The sequence below is a fragment of the Macrobrachium nipponense genome, chromosome 39 (assembly GCF_015104395.2).
Source record: "Macrobrachium nipponense isolate FS-2020 chromosome 39, ASM1510439v2, whole genome shotgun sequence".
Classification (NCBI taxonomy): domain Eukaryota; kingdom Metazoa; phylum Arthropoda; class Malacostraca; order Decapoda; family Palaemonidae; genus Macrobrachium; species Macrobrachium nipponense.
In genome coordinates this window covers 39305494-39325945 of record NC_061099.1, presented here as the reverse complement: position 1 = coordinate 39325945, position 20452 = coordinate 39305494, and the positions used below count along the sequence as shown (strand labels likewise).

General features: G+C 35.3%; 1 protein-coding gene across 1 annotated transcript in view; it reads right to left on the bottom strand.

The window, feature by feature from the left end:
- The window catches only part of LOC135210419 (probable glutamate receptor), a 10281-nt gene extending 1736 nt beyond the window's left edge, over positions 1 to 8545 (bottom strand). The window contains exons 1-5 of the mRNA XM_064243319.1: positions 8409 to 8545; positions 6766 to 6856; positions 5030 to 5324; positions 3070 to 3290; positions 2800 to 2980 (exon numbers count right to left, since the gene is read on the bottom strand). Of these exons, the coding sequence (XP_064099389.1) occupies positions 2800 to 2980; positions 3070 to 3290; positions 5030 to 5324; positions 6766 to 6856; positions 8409 to 8545 (925 nt within the window). The remainder of the gene's footprint in view (positions 1 to 2799; positions 2981 to 3069; positions 3291 to 5029; positions 5325 to 6765; positions 6857 to 8408) is intronic.
- Between the last annotated feature and the right edge of the window lie 11907 nt (positions 8546 to 20452).

Here is a 20452-nt window from a genome sequence, read left to right as displayed (position 1 = left end):
GTATTGCAGAAAATCAGACTAAGTTCATCAAAACAGATGTGAGGTAATCTTGTAAGTAATTAAATTAATTAAAGGGCATCACTCCATCAACCTTTAAAAGTCTAAGTATTTCCCTGATTTCAAAAGTCTAAGTACTTCCCTGGCTCTAACTCACTTCAAGTAAATTGAAGGAAAACAGCTTAATTACCACTCAATGTTTCTACCTAACATAAATATAATCATATTTATACACTGGTATACAAGAAAACACTTATAAAAATTTTAAATACAAAAATTTATTATCAAACTCAAAATTTATAAGTGAAATTCACAATATCAAGGAATTTATTTGTTACTTGATAACAAAGCAAAGTTTAATTAGTTCTTGAATTAATTAAGTAAAATTAAATAAAAATTAATTTATCACAAAATTCATGAAAATTAATTCAATTAAAATTCAAAAGTGTTAGGCAATAATTAAAATTTGGAAATTAATAAAACTTGAAAAGAATTCTAAGTAAATGCAAATCAATTCACAAGTGTTAAATTCAATTAAATGTGCAACGATTAAGTAATGAAAATAACTAAGTTACTTAATTTCTGAATGCAAATGAAAGCACAGAAAAATGTGGAAAATACCAAAATTGCAAAAAGCACTAATCACACAGAATATAAAATAAAAACACACACTTCAATAAGAAAAAACGAATAAATGCACATAAAAAAAATCACTTCAAATGAAACAAACACAAAACATAAAAATTTGCAATGTGTAAAAATTGAAATCGTTTCACTCAAACCATTGCAACTATTAGTTGCAACTAATAAAAATATAACACACTTTACCTTGGTACCAATTCCTTTCTGCTGCAGCTTGTTTCACAATTTCACCACACAATATTTCTCAAATGAAAGTAAAAGGCGCCGTTACACACTTGTACAATGTTAGTTCAGATTCCACAAAAAGCACTAAATAATACTAAATAAACTCTAAGAAATATCAAACCTGAAATTTACGAGTTACGAGTGACCATTGACTATGTATAAATCTTTACGTTACGTTTTTGTGAACTCAAAAGTGGATAGAGAGAGAGAGAGAGAGAGAGAGAGAGAGAGAGAGAGAGAGAGAGATCTGAACGCTTTGAAGATTTCAGTCTGAATGAATGCTTTCTTCTTTACGGAAACTGGACAGTGGATCTGGCACAAAATGTTTTGGGCATGCGAAAGATGATGCAATCTTTCTAGGAGCTTCTAATATGACCTAACTTTACAGAAAAATTGTGAAATATTCACGTGGTTTTGGCAAAGACGTACGAGTATGAAACGAGTCATGTACATACGAGTCATGTACGTATTAAGCACAACAAAGATACAACTCGATCGAAACAGAAATCCCTTATCAAACGTGATGACAGGTTAGGAAAACAAAGCAGAGTCTTCGGGGTCTCTTATCTCGAGGCGATGAAATAATAGGGAAACAGCTCTAGCTTTGAACAGACAAAGATAATCTCCCTCTCTTTTTTCATTCTATCACATCTACGTTATATATTAACATTTACACTATGTTATGCAGAATCTGAACATACATTTAAAGACATCTTATAACTCTAAGCTAGCTAAGGAATCTGAAAAATGTTGCAAAACTCTATATATAACATTTCATGCAGTCTAGGAGAAGATATATGCGTTATTAAAGTAGCAACATATAATGATAATATATATATATATATATATATATATATATATATATATATATATATATATATATATATGTGTGTGTGTGGTGTGTGTGTGTGTGTGTGTGTGTGTGTGTGTAAATAAAGTTATAAGCCACGAAGGAAAGTGAACACAGGAGTAGCTACAAGATCTTTCGACTCAACATCCATTACTTAGTCAGTCTGCTAAGTAAAGGACATTGAGTCGAAAGATCTTGCAGCTACTCCAGTGTTTCATTTTCCTTCGTGGCTTATAACTTTATTTATGCATTTATCACGTTCCAAACGTTCGTGTTTTGTATATAATTGCAGTATGGATATAGTGATATATCACTGACTAGACGTAATTTTCAAAGAACTCGATTCTCCAAACATTAAGCTATTTTGGAAAAATATTCAAAATGTAAAATAAAATGCTTCATACTGGAACCAATATAAATATCTATATGCATGTGTATATATTCATACATACACACTTACACACAGAAACACACACACACACACACACACACACACACATATATATATATATATACTATATATATATATAATATATATATATATATATATATACATTGAAATATCACAAAGTTTCATGTAATCCAAATAAATGGGATTGCCATAAGAAAACCAACAGAAAACATTTGATTCCCATCCGTCAAAGAGCTTATTCTTATAATCATCAAGGGCGTTTTGGTAAATAAACGTGAAGTATCCTTATTATGCACATATATATACCTACATTATATATATATATATATATATATATATATATATATATAAATTGAAATATCACAAAGTTTCATGTAAATCCAAATAAATGGGATTGCCATAAGAAAACCAACAGAAAACATTTATTCCCATCCGTCAAAGAGCTTATTCTTATAATCATCAAGTACGTTTTGGTAAATAAACGTGAAGTCTCCTTATTATGCACATATATACATACTATATATATATATATATATATATATATATATATATATATATATATATATATATATACTTAGATATGTATGTATGTGTGTGCGCGTGTAATAATACGCGCGCCTCTTCTTACGAGCGTGATTGAGGTTCATTGTAACGCGAACAAGTCCAGACAAACCTGTCTGAGTGAAGTGCTCGGCCATTAGCATCTTGAGGGCCAGGTCTTCCACCATGAGCACGTGATCTCCCTGCATGACCTTCGTCGCCATCGCCGTCGGGTAATCGCTGGAGCTGAGGTACTGCAGACGATTGCTAAATCGAGTCTGGGCTACGTCGTAGAACGTCCCTGACTCGGCACTCTGTAGGAGGTATGTAGATAGATAGATAGATAGGTTGATACGCACAAGTTCCATAGAGTACACCAGCGACCCTTGGAGACCTGACTTACCATTATGTGCTGTATGTAAGCTGTGTTTCCTTCCCACAGCATCGTCACGCGCTTGTCGTCCACGACAGCCTTGATGGTCTGGTAAGGCTGCGACACGTACCGTACGGCCAGCAGCGACATGAGGTTGCAGCTGTAACTCTCCATCAGTATGAACATTGCGATGATCCAGCCGCCGATGATAGCTCGCTCTTTCCAGCCGTGAATGATATCGTTTTTCAGATCTGTTGGTTGGTGGACGGTAAACATAAAACGTGCGCTTGTTTTTTCTAATAGAGGCAGCATTGCTCAAGATGGACCAAATTAATTTATAGCCCCAAAGCGACATCAACAAATTATTTCAGAGCTATTTTCAGACACCAGAAAGTGACCTGTTTTTACTGAAGTAAACTAAAAAAAAAAACTGCTAAAATGACACTAATTTTCTTATCTTGCATTTGCTAATACCGGTTATCTATTATGAAATGTGTGGGCCATCACGACGTGGTTCCTGTGATTATTGCCAGGAAATGTCTAACTACTACATCAACCTTAATGATATTTCTCACATTATTATAAAAAATGTCTCTCTTCCTTTAACTTTTAAATTAAGGTTAGTATGAAAATTCCAAGTTTCATTTTCGTTGGCAGATGAAAAAAGTCATATAATTACAGAAATTAAGATAACATATTTTTTTTAGTATATACATAAGCTGCGTTTGTTTCGATATCAAGTGCACTGAGTGCTAATGTACAACTATGTCTATTAGTTTAATCAGGACTATTAATTCTGGAAAAAAAGCAGATACTAGATTTGAATGCAGTTAAAGTTAAGAACAAGATTGAATGAGAATAATCGTGATATTTTAAATAAGCTATAGTAGATTCACATCAACCGTGCATCTGATGTCTAGGCCAGTCCCTTACGACGCTCCTGATTGGCTGTCGATAAGCCAATGACAGGGCTGGAAACTCTCAGTCTCTTGAGGGAGTTCACTTAGGCAGGGTTATGTTCCACCTCTCCTGAGAGGTATACGTCTTTCAGGAGAGGTGGAACATACATCCCGCCTATGTGAACTCTCGAGAGTGAGACAGAGTTTCCAGCCCTGTCATTGGCTTATCAACAGACAATCAGGAGCGTCGTAAGGGACTGGCCTAGACATCAAATGCACTGTTGATGTGAATCTACTATAGAAATTATACGCATTGGTATAGGTTGGTCTCTTGAGCCAAACTCTACTTTCAACCCAGAGTGTCTGTTGATAAAATTTCAGGGAATGCACCAGAAATGCTCATCAACACATAGTTTTGTATTTTTCCATAAAGACTGGGAATGATAACTGCAATCAATACACAAATCAAGAATCGTGACACTGATATGACTGCAACGCAATGCAATACAGTTGCATGTCACCCTTCGGCCTCTAGCTGCAACTACTTTCATTCCTTTTTACTGTACCTCCGTTCATATTCTCCTTCTTCCATTTTTCTGTCACACAATCTCAGTATTCATTACTCGAAAACAACCCTTTCACTCCTCGAGTATCACTCGAAAACAACCCTTTCACTATTCAAGTGAGACTAAAGAAGACGGTACGTCACATCATCTCGGTATTCATCACTCTAAAACAACCCTTTCCCTCCTCAAGTATTACTCGAAAACAACCCTTTCACTCCTCAAGTATCACTCGGAAACAACCCTTTCACTCCTCAAGTATCACTCTCAAAAACAACCCTTTTATTTTTCAAGTGAGACTGAAGAAGACGGCACGTCACACGACCTCAGGATTCATCACTCGAAAACAACCCTTTCACTCCTCAAGTAGCACTCGAAAACAACCCTTTCACTCCTCAAGTGAGACTGAAGAAGACGTGTCAAGATATCGCTCACAAGGCAAACACCGTCGTTTCTCTTTTGTTTCGTGTTTCTGGGAATCCCTCCTCTCAACTGCTAACTCGTCGAATGGCTGCCTCTCTCTCTCACCTTGCATCAAGAAAACCCGCAAGTAGTTCGTGCCAGAGAAACTTTCCGTCACATTGGACGGGGTCACGGCATCGAAGGGGAAGAGTTTGGCCGTGATCATCAAGAGGGCGAGACCCAGGAAGGTAGCGACCCACACGGTGTAAGTGAGAGGGTACGCGAATCCCCAAGGGTCGACGGCTGTCTCCCCTCGCCTGGCGCCGATCCTCACGTAGTCCACGAGGAGAGGAGCCGTGTAGTCGACGACGAGGCTCCGGGCCCTTGTTATGGCTAGTGGGCCAAGAGATATGTGCACTTCCTGTGAAGATATTTAACGTTCTATAGTTTCTGGTGAGTTTCTGCTTAATTGTAATCATTATTGGCGCTATTGACTGGACTAACTAACTACAACTATGTAGAGTTCTGTTTGGGTAATTACTTCTAATTGTTTTATATTTTCATTCCTCACGCTGCCTTTCTTACAGGAAATTAATTTTTTACATTAACGTTTTCAAATTAGTGGGTTGTTTAGATCACTCGATTCTGTTTACTGCAGCTTGTTTGTGGCTCTCTCTCTCCTCTCTCTCTCTCTCTCTCTCTCTCTCTCTCTCTCTTTTCTTCAGATTCCTACAGGAAATTATTTTTTACATTAACGTACTTAAATTAGTGGGTTGTTTAGATCAATCGAATCTACTTACTGCAGCTTGTTTGTTGTGGCTCTCTGTCTCTCTCTGTCTCTGTCTGTCTGTCTGTCTGTCTGTCTGTCTGTCTCTCTCTCTCTCTCTCTTTTCTTCAGATTCTTACAGGAAATTAATTATTACATTAATGTATTTTCAATCTAAATACTGCAGTTTTTTTGTGGTTGTCTCTCTCTCTCTCTCTCTCTCTCTCTCTCTCTCTCTCTCTCTCTCTCTCTCTCTCTCTCTTCTTGAGACAATACTTTAACATGTGCAGTTTCAGGATTTCAGTTTGATGTTGAATTCACAACCACCCTGGGAATATCTTACACCCAAAAGGGAATCTATTACTGCTAAAGTTCTCCTATCTGTCCCGACCAGGATTCGAACCAGGGGTTATGGTTTAGAAACAAATGATGACAATCGACTTTGAACACTCGGGTATTAAGATGGATATAAGTTGATATCGAGTTTGTTGTTACATATGCCTTTCGAATTCAGGTTTTGTACTTAGAATCGATCTCAAGGTATTCCCCACTACGATAGCTGGATGTTAAGTTTGTGACACTTTTGAACACTTGGCCGAGGCTTAAACACTTAACACTTATAATAATTCTCTTGTGGTGTAAGTTATTCCTAGACTACATTAAACCCGATATTAGAAGATATTTGTGGTTCCAGATTTGTGAGCGTAAAAAAGTCACCTGTGATAAAGTGACATCAATTCGTAATTATAAATATATATATATATATATATATATATATATATATATATATATATATATATATATATATATATATATATATAATAGCCACGTAAGAAGATGAGTGAAACCGGACGTGGAACAAGCACTATAGTAATTTATTCTACATTTTCTACATTTGAAAACTATAGAAAAAAACAACGAAAGTACTTGTTCAAAGTCCCGGTTTCACTCACCCTCTTACGTGGATTTTTATGATAATCTCAAGCCCGCGTTCATACGTGCTATATATATATATATATATATATATTATATATATATATATATATATATATATATATATATATATATATATATATACACACAAAGTGCTTTTTACCTTCCTCGCTGCTTGCCCAACCATACCAGTCCAAGAACCATTGGGCAGGAGATACCCCCAGCCTCTGTCAGGCGGACGGGTCAACCCATATCTGAAAAAAGCGAAGCGTTGAATTTCGCTGATAATGTCGACTTCATAAGCAAATAGCAATTGGCTCTAATCTTACCCTTCTAAAATAACTCTTGATATCTTTTTTTTTAATGATACCTCTGTCTTACCCCTCTAAAATAACTATTGATCTTTACGTTTTTAATGATCCCTCTGTCTTACCCCTGTAAAATAACTATTGATAACTTAGTTTTTTAATGATACCTCTCTCTTGAACTTTATCCTGTCAAAATACATTTACGTATATTTACATCTATTTGAGTATCAGTGCATAATCCATGACAAACTCATATAATTGCAGTAAACACATTCATTGACTAATTGCCTTCTTTTATTTAATATTCTTTTCTTCTGTTTTGATTTTTGCTTGGCGTTTGCCTTATTTTAATCATTACTTTTAATAAACGTTAAAAGTGGATTGGGTTCATCGAATCTGTAGCTTTCACGATATATCATCCTTGTACTGATAGAATCGTTGAAAGAGCATTAGAGCGTAATTTATTCTTTTATTTAATTTTCTTCCCTTCTGTTATCATTTTTTCTTGGCTTTTGCCTTATTTTAATCATTACTTTTAATAAATGTTATAAGTGGATTAGTTTCATCGCATTTGTAGCTTTCACGATATATTATCGTCGTACTGATAGAATCGTTGGAAGAGCATTAGAGCTTATATCATATTTATTCATGCTATTGGGAGACAGATTTGTAATGCTCAAAGTGGTTCACAATTGCTGTTTTATTTCGAAGAGATGCTTTAAGAATAAATATATTTAATTTGCATTTTCATACTGGTTCTCTTTTCCTGTACGTTTCTGTCTCCATTTGTGACCAGGGCTTTCGAGAAATACCCAAAATGAAAAGAACACCGAACTTCTTTATTGTCTGTCAGTCCCCGGACAAATAAAGATAACCAAGTAGTAATTCCACTTCTTACAAGGAATTATATACTTTGCTTCACAAGGTTTCTCTTTTTGTAGAGTATATATTATTTTAATTTTCCCCCCGTCACATATCTCATAACCCCTTCCCATTCTGCTCAGTCAGTCTTTCAAATCTCCACAATTTTGAAAGATTAGAGCCCACTTCTTTTCCGTTCAAAACATCTCCCATTTTTACTTCTCAGTTGCAAAAAAAATCTCCTATTAATAGCTCAATTGGAAATATCTCACCATCACCATGCAGAGAAAAAAAATTCCATTTACTTCCCAATTACAAATAATTCACTATCATGCTGACAACAAATAAATAAATAAACAATATGGAATAAGCATTATCCAAAAGGAATCATACATTACTTCTAGTACCATTATATAGGACCTATATTTTCCAAGAAAAAAATCTCTAAAATGTACACCCTTTTTTTTCTTTGCACTTACGTGAAGTTCAGACTGGATATCATATACTTCTAGTAGCCATTATATATGACATATTTACCAAGAGAGAGAGAGAGAGAGAGAGAGAGAGAGAGAGAGAGAGAGAGAGAGAGAGAGAGAGAAAACACTATAAAATGTACACACTTTTTATTTGCACCTACGTGAAGTTCAGACTGAAAGCGAGGATATCCAGCAGGATGATAACAGGGCCGGAGAACCTTAGCTTAGTTCCTCCATTGTCTTCGTCAGGAATCACCTCCAGCTTCAGGTGAGGTGGATATTCCTCTCCGGTCACCATGATCTTTCCTCCGTCTCTTAATCTGCGTATATATATATATATATATATATATATATATATATATATATATATATATATATATATATATATATATATATATATATATATATATATATATATACACGCATTAAACTGCAAATGTCAATTAATATCTAATTATCTCTACCTCAGAATTATATATTTTCACGACGAAATTATTATCAACTAAAAAATCCCCTTCAGTTTAAGTATTAGAAAATATGTTAATTCTGAGGTAGAGCGATTTAGATATTAAAGGACATTTGTAGCTTAATGCGTATTTAAGAATCACGGTGATGTGATCAGACTCATATATATATGTGCATATAATATATATACATATATATATATATATATATATATCCATATATATATATATATATATAGATTAGATACAAGTGACAAAGAAAAAAATTCCTCGAGAGAAACGTCACTAAGAAAAAAAAAGATTAAACATTGGACGGAAATGACTTGCTGAAATTGCCGTTTTCAGTCATGATTTTAATTATTTTTTATGAGAATTAAAATAAAGCAATTATTCATTTCCGAAATAAATCTGAAATCTACTATTTTGTCGAAATGCTACTTCAAGCTGGATTGTGATGTATAGGGTAAGCATAGCGTTAATCTAAATGGCTTCTTTTAAGAAAAAAATATTTGACCATATTTTATTTCTTTTAAAGATTTACAAAGACGATAGAGAGTGAGAGAGAGGGGGAGAAAAAACAGAGCTTAGAGCTTTAGACAGACAGAGAACGATGATACTCATTTACTTATAGAACTTGTTAGAAAACAGCTTCTGGCTTTTGTCGCGAGTTAGTCCTCTCTTGCGACTCCAAGAGGCAACACTGACTAGGCTCTGGCTGAAAGGTAACACCAGAAATATCTCGCACCTGAAAGAAGGGGAAAATATATTTGATGAGAGCATACACATTTTTTTTTTATATATTGATACGCCTGTTTGAATATTTAAATGAATGTATTTCTAGAATTTCATGTCATGTTCATCGAAAAAGCTATGCTGCATCATTATCTATTACACGCACACACACATATATATCAATATATATATATATATATATATATATATATATATATATATATATATATATATATATATATTATATATATATATATATGTATATATATATTATATATAATATATATATATAATATATAGTATAGTAGATATATATATATATAATATATATATATATATATATAATATACATATTTTATTATATTAATATACACGTATATATTCATCATAGTGTATAGTATATCGCTGAACAAATCTCTCCCACATTATATAAACAAAAGAGAACAGGTAAAACCAATACCTGTTCTTAGCAGCATATTGGCTGGCACTGACGACTAGAGCGTTAATCATGGACAGGTCCTCCTTCATCTCGAGGATGACAGAGGCCCGGGAGACGAGTGACAACCAACAGATTTCGAGGCCATAAAACAAACCCTTCGGCCTGGAGATTCTTGATGGCAGACACGAGAAAGTCTTTGCTGTCGCTCACCACCACCAGGCTGATGAATCTTGAGACTTCGCTGAACTGTGTGTGAAAAGCTTAGATGTGACCTGGGAACTCATTTACTTTGTTGATGAATCTTGAGATTTGGCTGAACTGTGTATGAAAAGCTTAGATGTGACCTGAGAACTCATTTACTTTGTTGATGAATCTGAGACTTCGCTGAACTGTGTGTGAAAAGCTTAGAAGTGACCTGAGAACACATTTACTTTGTTGATGAGTCTGAGATTTGGCTGAACTGGGTGTGAAAAGCTTCAGTGTGACCTGACTGGACTGTGTGTGAAAAGTTTAAATGTGACCTGCGAACTCACTTGGTTAGCAAATAATTATGATATCCTGGCAAACGCGATTAGGTAATAACACTTTAAATACTGGTTGCCTCCAGTATCATCAGGAAGACCTTTTATGTTAAAAAGACGAAATGTTTTATACTCTTATTTTGACATTTTTATGTCTGAATATTAACCAAAACAGTAATAATTTAATGCCTTTAGTTTCACTTCTGAAAAAAATCTTGCATTTTCGTGCAAAGTAAGAAGGTTTTTCTTGATAACGTGGATTTTGAAATTCATATACAAATGAAGAACTAAAAGTTTCAGGAATATTCTTTATCAAGAGAGGATTCATCTTCAGGTATTTTAATTTGGTTCTGTTAACTGGGAAACGAAATCCCATTGAAAGATTTCAGTAATGATTTGTGGATATTTGCCTCATCTACTTCTAGAGAGTCGTGTAAAACAAAGTCAAGCAAAACAAGCATTCTGTGCAAGCACATGACTCAGAGGTAAAGTTCTTGTGTTTGCTGACTTGTGCATTATTCCAGATGAATTTCATGAAACAGCTTCAACTTGCACTTGGTACTGCGTCTGAAATTCTAAGAACTATTTGAAAATCTACCTGTTCATTTTGATTATTAAGTGTTTGATATATTGCATAAAGAATTCTGGTCAATACCATAGACACTAGGATCTTTCATACTTCTGGATTTCACCAAAATTCAAGCTCAATATTTGTTTTATAATTTAAGGGAATATTTAAAAGGTAAAGATTTCAAAGATGTTAATTATGTAAAACATCTGAAATTGACTTGTTGCAATACCTGGTGAAGTTGGCTCATAATCGCTGAAATGGTCAGGTACTCCTGCGACACCTCAAATATGGCCACACCCAAATTTTTCCCGAGACCTTGCAGAAACTAAGAAAACATGATAGATTAACTTTCACATGGCGTTGCTTTACTGAATATATTCATAGCGTGTAATTTAGTATGTTATGTTATATATCGTATCAAATATTCCTGCAGGAATTTATTTTTAAAAAGAAATATTTTCCTCAGGCCAAAAAAGGCATAGGGGATCAAAGCTACAAAATAAAACAGTAAATAAAAAATAACAAAAAACAGGTTTTAAATATTTAAAAACAGTTAACATAAATTTCACAAGAGGCTCAGTGATTTAAAAAAAAAACCAAAAAATTTCCCAAAAATTTTAAATTAAAATTTTTTATCATAGAACACACACACACACACACGTATATACATATAATATATATATATATAATATATATATATATGATATATATATATATATATATATATAATATATATATACATATGTGTGTGTGTGTGTGTGTGTGTGTGTGTGTGTGTGTATGTGGTGTGTGTGAGTACAAAAGTATACATGTTCTAATTCCATTCAAGACAGGCAAATATACATGATCACAAACCTATGCAGTTGCATTGCGCATATAACATTGTTTTCACGGATATACATACAGAAAATTTGCAGGTAATTGACTGCGACAAGTGGTGTGCTAAACGAACCATCAAGTTGAACTGGAGGCAAATTTCCAATTCACCTTGACCAGGAAATTTTTTAAGGAATCCAATTAGAAATAGAATAGACTTTTAACATTCTCTCTCTCTCTCTCCTCTCTCTCTCCTCTCTCTCTCTCTCTCGTCTCTCTCTGCTCAGTCGGAATTTTTAATCCATCCTTTCCACTGATAAGTAATATTATATATATGATATATATTATATATAATATATATATATATATATATATGTATATATCTTTTTGCAGTTTTCCTCCGTCCCCTAGGGTATATACCAATCCAGATCTTTCCCAGATGGTGACACCCCCCAACCCCCCAAAGGGTTTTCGGGGATCGTCATCCAGGACCAATAATTTCTTTAGACTTAGGAACCATTATCATTATCTTTATGATATTTACATGCTTTTGCTTTATGTTTTTCCGGTCATTCGCAAAGGGATTGTATACTGAACACTCCGGAAAAGGTGTATACATATAGGATTAAAATCCTTGTGGGGGGGGGGGGGGGGCACTATCTGAGAAAGATCCCGAAACTCGGCAGGAGCAGACCTTGAAAACAGAAGCCGAGGGAACAGTGCCATCTGTTATGATGATGAAAGACGACGAGCCAGTCTGCAGTCCTTCCCTCAGGACAGCCTGGGCAGCCTCGGCTCCAGCGAGCAGCACATCGATATCTCTTCCTGGAAAATTTTATCTCCTGGAAAATGAATCTTGCACGAGTATCAAATATGATTTTAGTCAGTCGCGGTTAACGTTATCATTGTTTAAAAGATTAAATGTGCTCTCGATTAATCGTGATTCATCTCGCTACCTTTTTTTAAAGTATTGGAATATTACCTTGATTCATCATAGTTTATTTCATTACCTTTGAAAGTATTAGAAATATATAGGTTAATCTTAGTGAAGTTCAGCGGTTAACGTTATTATTGTTTAAAAGATTAAATATGCTCTCGATTAATCGTGATCCATCTCGCTACCTTTTTTTAAAGTATTGGAACATTACCTTGGTACATCACAGTTTATTTCATTAACTTTGAAAGTATTAGAAATATCTAGGTTAATCTGTTTCAATATTTTCGTAAACATGAAATATGATATATTGACAAATAGTATTATGGCGGAAATGTAAGAGAGAATCGTTATAATTTCATGAAAAATTTTGAGACTATATTGAACTTGCTACAGGCTGCTCTATGAGCAAGAGGCCGTGCTGGCATAAGGCCAGCTTAATCTCAAACAACAAAAACATATTGAATTTTAGGTTTAAATGTTATAGGAATCTACGATTCATATATGTATATATATATATATTATATATATATATATATATATATATATATATATATATATATATATACATATATATATATATATATATATATATATATATATATATATATATATATATATATATATATATATATATATATATATATATATATATATATATACATAATATATATATATATATTATATATATATATTATATATATATATATATATATATATAAGCATGGCTGTATGTAGTCCTGAGGTCTGTATTCCGTGGTTCGAGCCCACGAGAAAACGAACGAACTTATTATCAGTTTGAAAAAATTCCCCTTCAGTTAACTTTATATGAAAATATATTATTTCAGATGTTAGAGTGAATTGGATATTATAGGACATTTGAAGCTAAATGCTTGTTTATATGAATCACGGTGATGTGATAAAATTCATTCTCTACTAGATTTACTAACCTGAAGGATGAAGTTTTAAACCATACGTCGATTCTATTAATATCATTTGAACTGCAAACAAACCCGTAATCAACATGGTTCTTCAGACAGAAGACCTGAAAAAAATTAGTTTCCAAAACTTCACACTTTCACGATAAATGTAGTGCACAGATGTTAAACAGAAAAATATTCCCTAATGGTAATATTAAAAAAAAAAAAAAAAAAAAAAAAAAAAAAACAAAAAAAAAAAAAAAAAAAAAAAAAGTTTTCTGTTCAGCGTATAATTCCTCGATCCATGAAATTCTCAGCCGTCCGTGGTGGCCTGTGTTGTTGTGGTGCCAGATGCACAATCATGGTTCACTTTAACGTTAAATAAAATAAAATATACTGAGGCTAGAGGGCTGCAATTTGGTATGTTTGATGATCTGAAGGTGGATGATCAGCACACAAATTTGCAACCCTCTAGCCATACTAGTTTTTAATATCTGAGGGCGGACAGAAAAAGTGCGGACGAACAGACAAAGCCACCTCAATAGTTTTCTTTTACAGGAAACTAAACATGAAGGAAAGTACTGGCAAAAAAAGAAAATGATAGAGATGAACAGTAACATTACAGCACTTCCAATTCTGTCGGAAGTCTATCGTTAGACTGTATTTTTATTCTACACGGCTATGATATTGTTACTGATGATTTGATATTGAATTCATTATGTTCAGTTTTATATCTTATATCTTTATTTTGTTACTCTATTCATTATTATATAGACACTCGAAAATCTATTCTTAGGGCTTCTTTTTACTAATGCCTTTGTTACTGATTTTATGTCAGTTATTTGTTATTTCATTTCATAACTATATTTATCTTGTTATTCTGTTATTTTTGGTTATGCACATTCATATCTACAAATAACTGCTCGTTGAAGACATCTTACAAAACTACAGGCGACTCTGGTCAAGATTTTGACCCTGTGATACTCTGTACATATACATGCACACACAAACACACACACATGTATATATATATATATATATATATATATATATATATATATGTATTGTATGTATGTATGTATGTATGTATATATGTGTGTGTGTGTGTGTGTGTGTGTAATTGTAGTGGCCACAATGCCCTCTTAACCTGTCAAATTCCTCTAATGTATTTTAGATACGCTTGTCACTTCAAATCCTTAGGTCTAAATGTAAGAAATATGAAATAATTCTGATGAAGAATCATATAGGCTCATTGTTTCCCTCTTTCTCTCTCACAAAAGCATTCCCTTCACGTCGTACATAAATAACCAATTGAAGTCCACGTATTTTGGTACTTATGTTGAAAGATATAAAATATCCAAAACCCCATAGTTGTAGTTATATTAAAAATATTAATATAACTTTTCAAACTCCATGGGGCCCTAACTGATAAGAAGGACTGCAAGAACTGCTTGGAATTGACAGGGAAAAATAATGATTTCATAATGGAGAGTTAATAATGAAACCATTAGATTTGATGCTGAAATTTAGGAGGTAGAATCATGTAATCTATATTAGTGTTCAATGAGGATGCGACGGAAATGAAAATCCCTAGTCAAAAGCAGACTGTAATTAAATGAAATGACAGGTACTCAAACTACAACATCTAAACACCAACTGACCAGAATCCAGTCATTCGACAATTCAGTATCACTGCAAGGAAAATGTCAACATATATAAATTAACATAATTTACAGCTATGATAGCTAGAGAAACACTTCACACAATGGATCGAAGTGATAATTATTTTGGGGGTGATCATCAAGGACCAACCTTTCAAGTTCCGGTAAAAAGAAAAAAAAAATTGCTGACTAAAGATGGTCTTTGACTGTTTATAAGCTTTTTTTACTCTGCTCTTGGCTTTGCGTCAGAGACACTGTTGTAGACTTCCTATATCAAACTAATGCCGGAATTTACAGACAATCCAAAAGAATTAATCGTCTAAGACCACTTTCAAAAGAAGTTCAGTATTCGCACCAAAATAGCACCTTACATCATAGCCCAGTGGTATTATAATGAAAATGAGACAGAGTGAGTGAGTCTAGAGAATTTTGAAAAAGGTTTTATGTATATGACATTTGTACAGAACGCATTATATATAGACTAGTTGTGGGAAATTCTTGTGGATACCAATCAATCCCCGTGGCCCATATCGACCAACGTCTTGTTTACAGTGCACAGGTATAATGAAATGTTTTCCGCTCCCCACGATGATTCTGAAATTCCGTATCCAATTCCGCATTACAGATTATGTTCTCACGCTTCCTCAGAATGAAAGTTCTATCATCTTTGAGATGCAGATATTCAGACTTATATTAAAACTAATATCGTAGGCACCGCGTTTGTCTTTATCACCGAAGCTTAGTATGGGTGAGGCCTCTGAAACCTCGGCTGGTATAACCAAGCACTCACGGAATACAAGGCGTCAGCAGCACGGAAAGGAACGTCATTTAAAACTGTGACGTTTGATAGCGTGAACGGGTCATGAGGATGATGTCTATGCCTTTCATCGAAGGGCTTCAGGACGTCGCGGACAGGTAGGACATCTTCCGCTGGAAGGGGGCGTCTGCTCCTCCTCACATCCCAGAGGGAAGCGCCCTCTTCCAGACGAACCTGATTATTCCCTTCCAGACGAGTCTGATGAATAGCCCGCGGCGAATACAGGGAACTCGCGTCTTCTTCCAGCGTCGGACGCTGCTGCAGCCGTTGGCGGGCCTTGGCCAAGCCGGACTGCTGGTGGTGGTGCCACTTGGCCAAGCCGTCCTGCTGGTGGTGGTGGTGATGGTGGTGCCACCACGCCAGGACGTCGGTCTCGATCCTGCACGCCAGGGGATTCAAGGCGAAGTACCGCCTCTTGTTCTTGTTCACAAGGGTCCTCTCTCCCTTCCAGCGCCTGAGCCACCTGTAAACGGTGGAGAGGCTGCAGCCGCTCTCCCTGGCGATCTCGCGGGTGGGTATGCCCGCCATTCTGAGCCAGATGATGAGTGCCCGCTCCTGGAGGTCTGTCTGGGAGGCCCTGTGGTATGGCGGCTTCATTGCGTGCCTGTGCTGGATAGAAAGCTGCGATGTAGATTTTTTTTTTTTTTCACTGCCTTTGGTCATCCTGCACTGTTTTCTTATATAGTCTAGTTGGATTGCATTAACATATATACTTATGGTTCATGGAAGCCGTTACTCATTCGAGGAACAAGCGCCTGTTTTTACCCGGAGAACTGTGTAAAATATTCTAATGCTGGGATAAGGATTTTTATCGCATTTATGCTTATGTCGTAAAACTGATACTGTTATGATATTTTTCAATGTAAATAAAGATACTTCACAAGCAATGAAATACCTTCGAACATAGATGTATAAGAGAGTTACCTCAGCATCTTAGAGAGAGAGAGAGAGAGAGAGAGAGAGAGAGAGAGAGAGAGAGAGAGAGAGAGAGAATGTATATATGTCAGGAGTTGGAGTGCACATTGTACAAATAACTGAGAAATTGCACAAAGTGACGAATTAAACAGTCAGACAGATAAACAACCTGAGCCCAGCGTTTGAGGGCAAAAGTCGCAAGGAAGTAGAGACTTATAAGCAGATCTCAACAATCAAAACAGGTGTAAATAATGTAGACAGAAAGAGGGTTTTAAAAATAAGAGATGTGGACATGATAAAACTAGACAATTACTCAATAGCAAAACTTCAGTCCAACGAATTAGATCACACAGCTGAAAAGAAGCAGTTCACTTCACCCTACGTACAAGATAAAAAATATACCTTATTAATTAGTGACTGGTGCATGCGGACTGTTATGCCTGGCATACCAGTCTTTTTGTTTTGGTTTTTCATCAGTATCAAAAACCTAGAATTTCGAGTAACGATAAAATCTACCAACCTCTCAGGTTGTAAATTTCAAGACCTTGAGTATTAACTATAACTCAGTTAAGTTTCTATGTAATGGCCACCATATCTACGCATGTCCAAAGTTCCAATTCAGAGACATTCCTAAGGACTGACTTTGGTATACGAGTATTCATTTCCTTAAAGGAAAATGTGGTTTGCAGTACTAAAATCAAGCGTTTACACTGAAGAAAAATACATCACTTTATTTGCATCATTAAGATGATATCCAGGCTTCCAAAGAATGTTACAGGAAATGCAGTGTTATAAAACGGAATTTTCCTTTATCTTCATGGTGGAAGCTTTCCGTCAGTTATGATTTTTGCTTACTTGGGGGGGAAGCTTACAAGCTACTTTCTTGCTGTTGTTGTTGTTCTTGTTGTTGTTCTTATTGTTGTTGTTCTTGTTAGGGGGGGTAGAAAAGGTCTAAGGAAGAGCCTAAAAAGGTCAGAAAAAGGTATTTTACGTTGCGTTAAAGATAGAGGAATTTAGGATAGGATATTTATGATGTATTTATTACAATGAAAATGTAAAAAATAAATAATATGCATGGTAAACAGTACAGAACAATTATTTCTAATAAAACATAGCCTATTTATTTCAATTTTCATTGATCAAACAACGCTCTATCAGACCGTAGATTTCAGCAACTGCCCTGAGTAAGCTGGAGGTCGGCTCACGCCTTGTTTTCAAAAGAAATTCATTGACATCAAGCACTCTTCATTTGTGTACAGCTTAGAAATATAGATTTCTAATCATTTCAAGCTCAGATACTATATGTTTCAGAGGACTGTTCAAATTCATATCTTACTATAATGGGCGTAATGTCTGTCCGTCCGTCTGTCATGCAATCACGCCCAAACAGCTGGTCCGATGGGCATGAAACTTGGCAGGGTTATAGTGAGGACCCCTAAGATGGTTTATAATGGGGTTTCATCCTCCCTGCCCACCCCACCTCCGAAAGGGGATGGGTGTGAGAAGGGATTCCATGAAACGGAGCTGATTCTGCCCGTGAAGCAAGGCTGGTTCCGCCCGTAGACTTACTTACCTTTCATACCTAATTTCTGTATATATATATTTGCTAGTAGCTATACTTTTGTTAAGTAGAGATTACTTCAATTCCATTGGATTTCGAACTGCTGAGAGATTTTCTGCTCACACGAATCCGAGTTGGACGATATTGATGAGAACAATAACTTGAATATAAATGAAAATTTATATTAGACACGATTACAGAAAAGTGATAATTATAATTGTTACCAAGAGAGAGAGAACAAGGCATGATCCGTCCTCCAGCTTACTTGCGGCATATGCTAAAACTACGGTCAAATAGCGCGTTTTTTTTTTCACTAAAATTAAAATAAATACACTATATTTTTTCTTTAGAAATAATTGTTCTGTACTGTTTAACATACATATTATTTATTTTCTACATATTCATTGCAATAGATAAATCATAGATATCCTATCCTAAAATTCCCGCATCTCTAACTCAACGCGAAATACCATTTTCAGACGTTTTTAGGCTTTTCCATAGGAATTCCTAACACATCCCCACAACAACAACAAAAACAACAACAATAACAACAGCAACAAAGTAGTTTATAGGCTTACTCCCCGAGTAAGCGGAAAAAGAAATTGTTTGTTTCAGCTTCAAACTGCCTCAGGACGGTCAACATTAAATGACCTTCACTAACCACCCAGAGACCAATCATGGTTAATGTAAAAGGTGCGATTATGACATTTCAGATGGCAGTACATAACTTGTAAGATATTGTACCATTTAATTTTCTATGTAAAAGTAATACAAAAAAAAAAAATTTAACTACGAAACGATGGCTATAGTAGATTCACATCAACCGTGCATGTGATGTCTAGGCCAGTCCCTTACGACGCTCCTGATTGGCTGTTGATAAGCCAATCACAGAGCTAAAAACTCTCAGTCTTTCTGGAGAGTTCACATAGGTAGGATGTATGCTCCACTTATCTCGAGGGATACATCTGAAAGAGAGATGGAACATGCATCTTGCCTATGTGAACTCTCGAGAGTGACTGAGAGTTTCCAGCCCTGGCATTGGCTTATCAACAGCCAATCAGGAGCGTCGTAAGGGACTGGCCTAGACATCACATGCACGGTTGACGTGAATCTACTATAGTGCCTCTAGCGATTATTTTTTTCTTTATTTCACCCTAAGGTCTCTATTACCATGAATTTGTGTAACTGGGAATTACAGAGGCAAGCACCGTGCTCGGATTACTTACTTCCTTGCTTTGCTTTTTATAAATGTCGCAGCACTGACGCTGATTTCACCTACAATAGCTAGTCTGTCTGCATATCGTATATAAAGGCATCCTGACAATAAACCGTTAGTCATATTTTCAGTGCAATTTTTTTTATAAATGCGAGAAACTTGAATAATTCTTATTTTAAAGCATTTATCATATTGATGTTTCCTCTTTTAAATTTGAAACTAGACGTTAAAACACATACTTGATTTTTTTTTTTATTTGTCGGAAGTGAACTAAAGGGAAAAGATGCGTGGCCTAAAAGACTTTGTAATCAGGTCATCTACTTTTAACGCTGCTCATGATGGGGTTAAGGGTGGCTGGAGTGGTTGTGGGGATGGGGCGGGGGGATGGCGGGGGGGGGGGGGCGGGTGTGAAGGGGAGTCTTCTACTGACAACCACTTGTCAATCACCCTAGAAATGCAATGCAAATGTTTAGACTTGACTCCGCGACAAATTACGGTTGTTGCGAATTGTAAAGTCCCTAATGATATAGGCAATTCTCTCTCTCTCTCTCTCTCTCTCTCTCTCTCTCTCTCTCTGGGGTAGGGAATTTCATTGTAATTGCATATACTCTACCAGTCGACTCTATTTGTGTATGGGT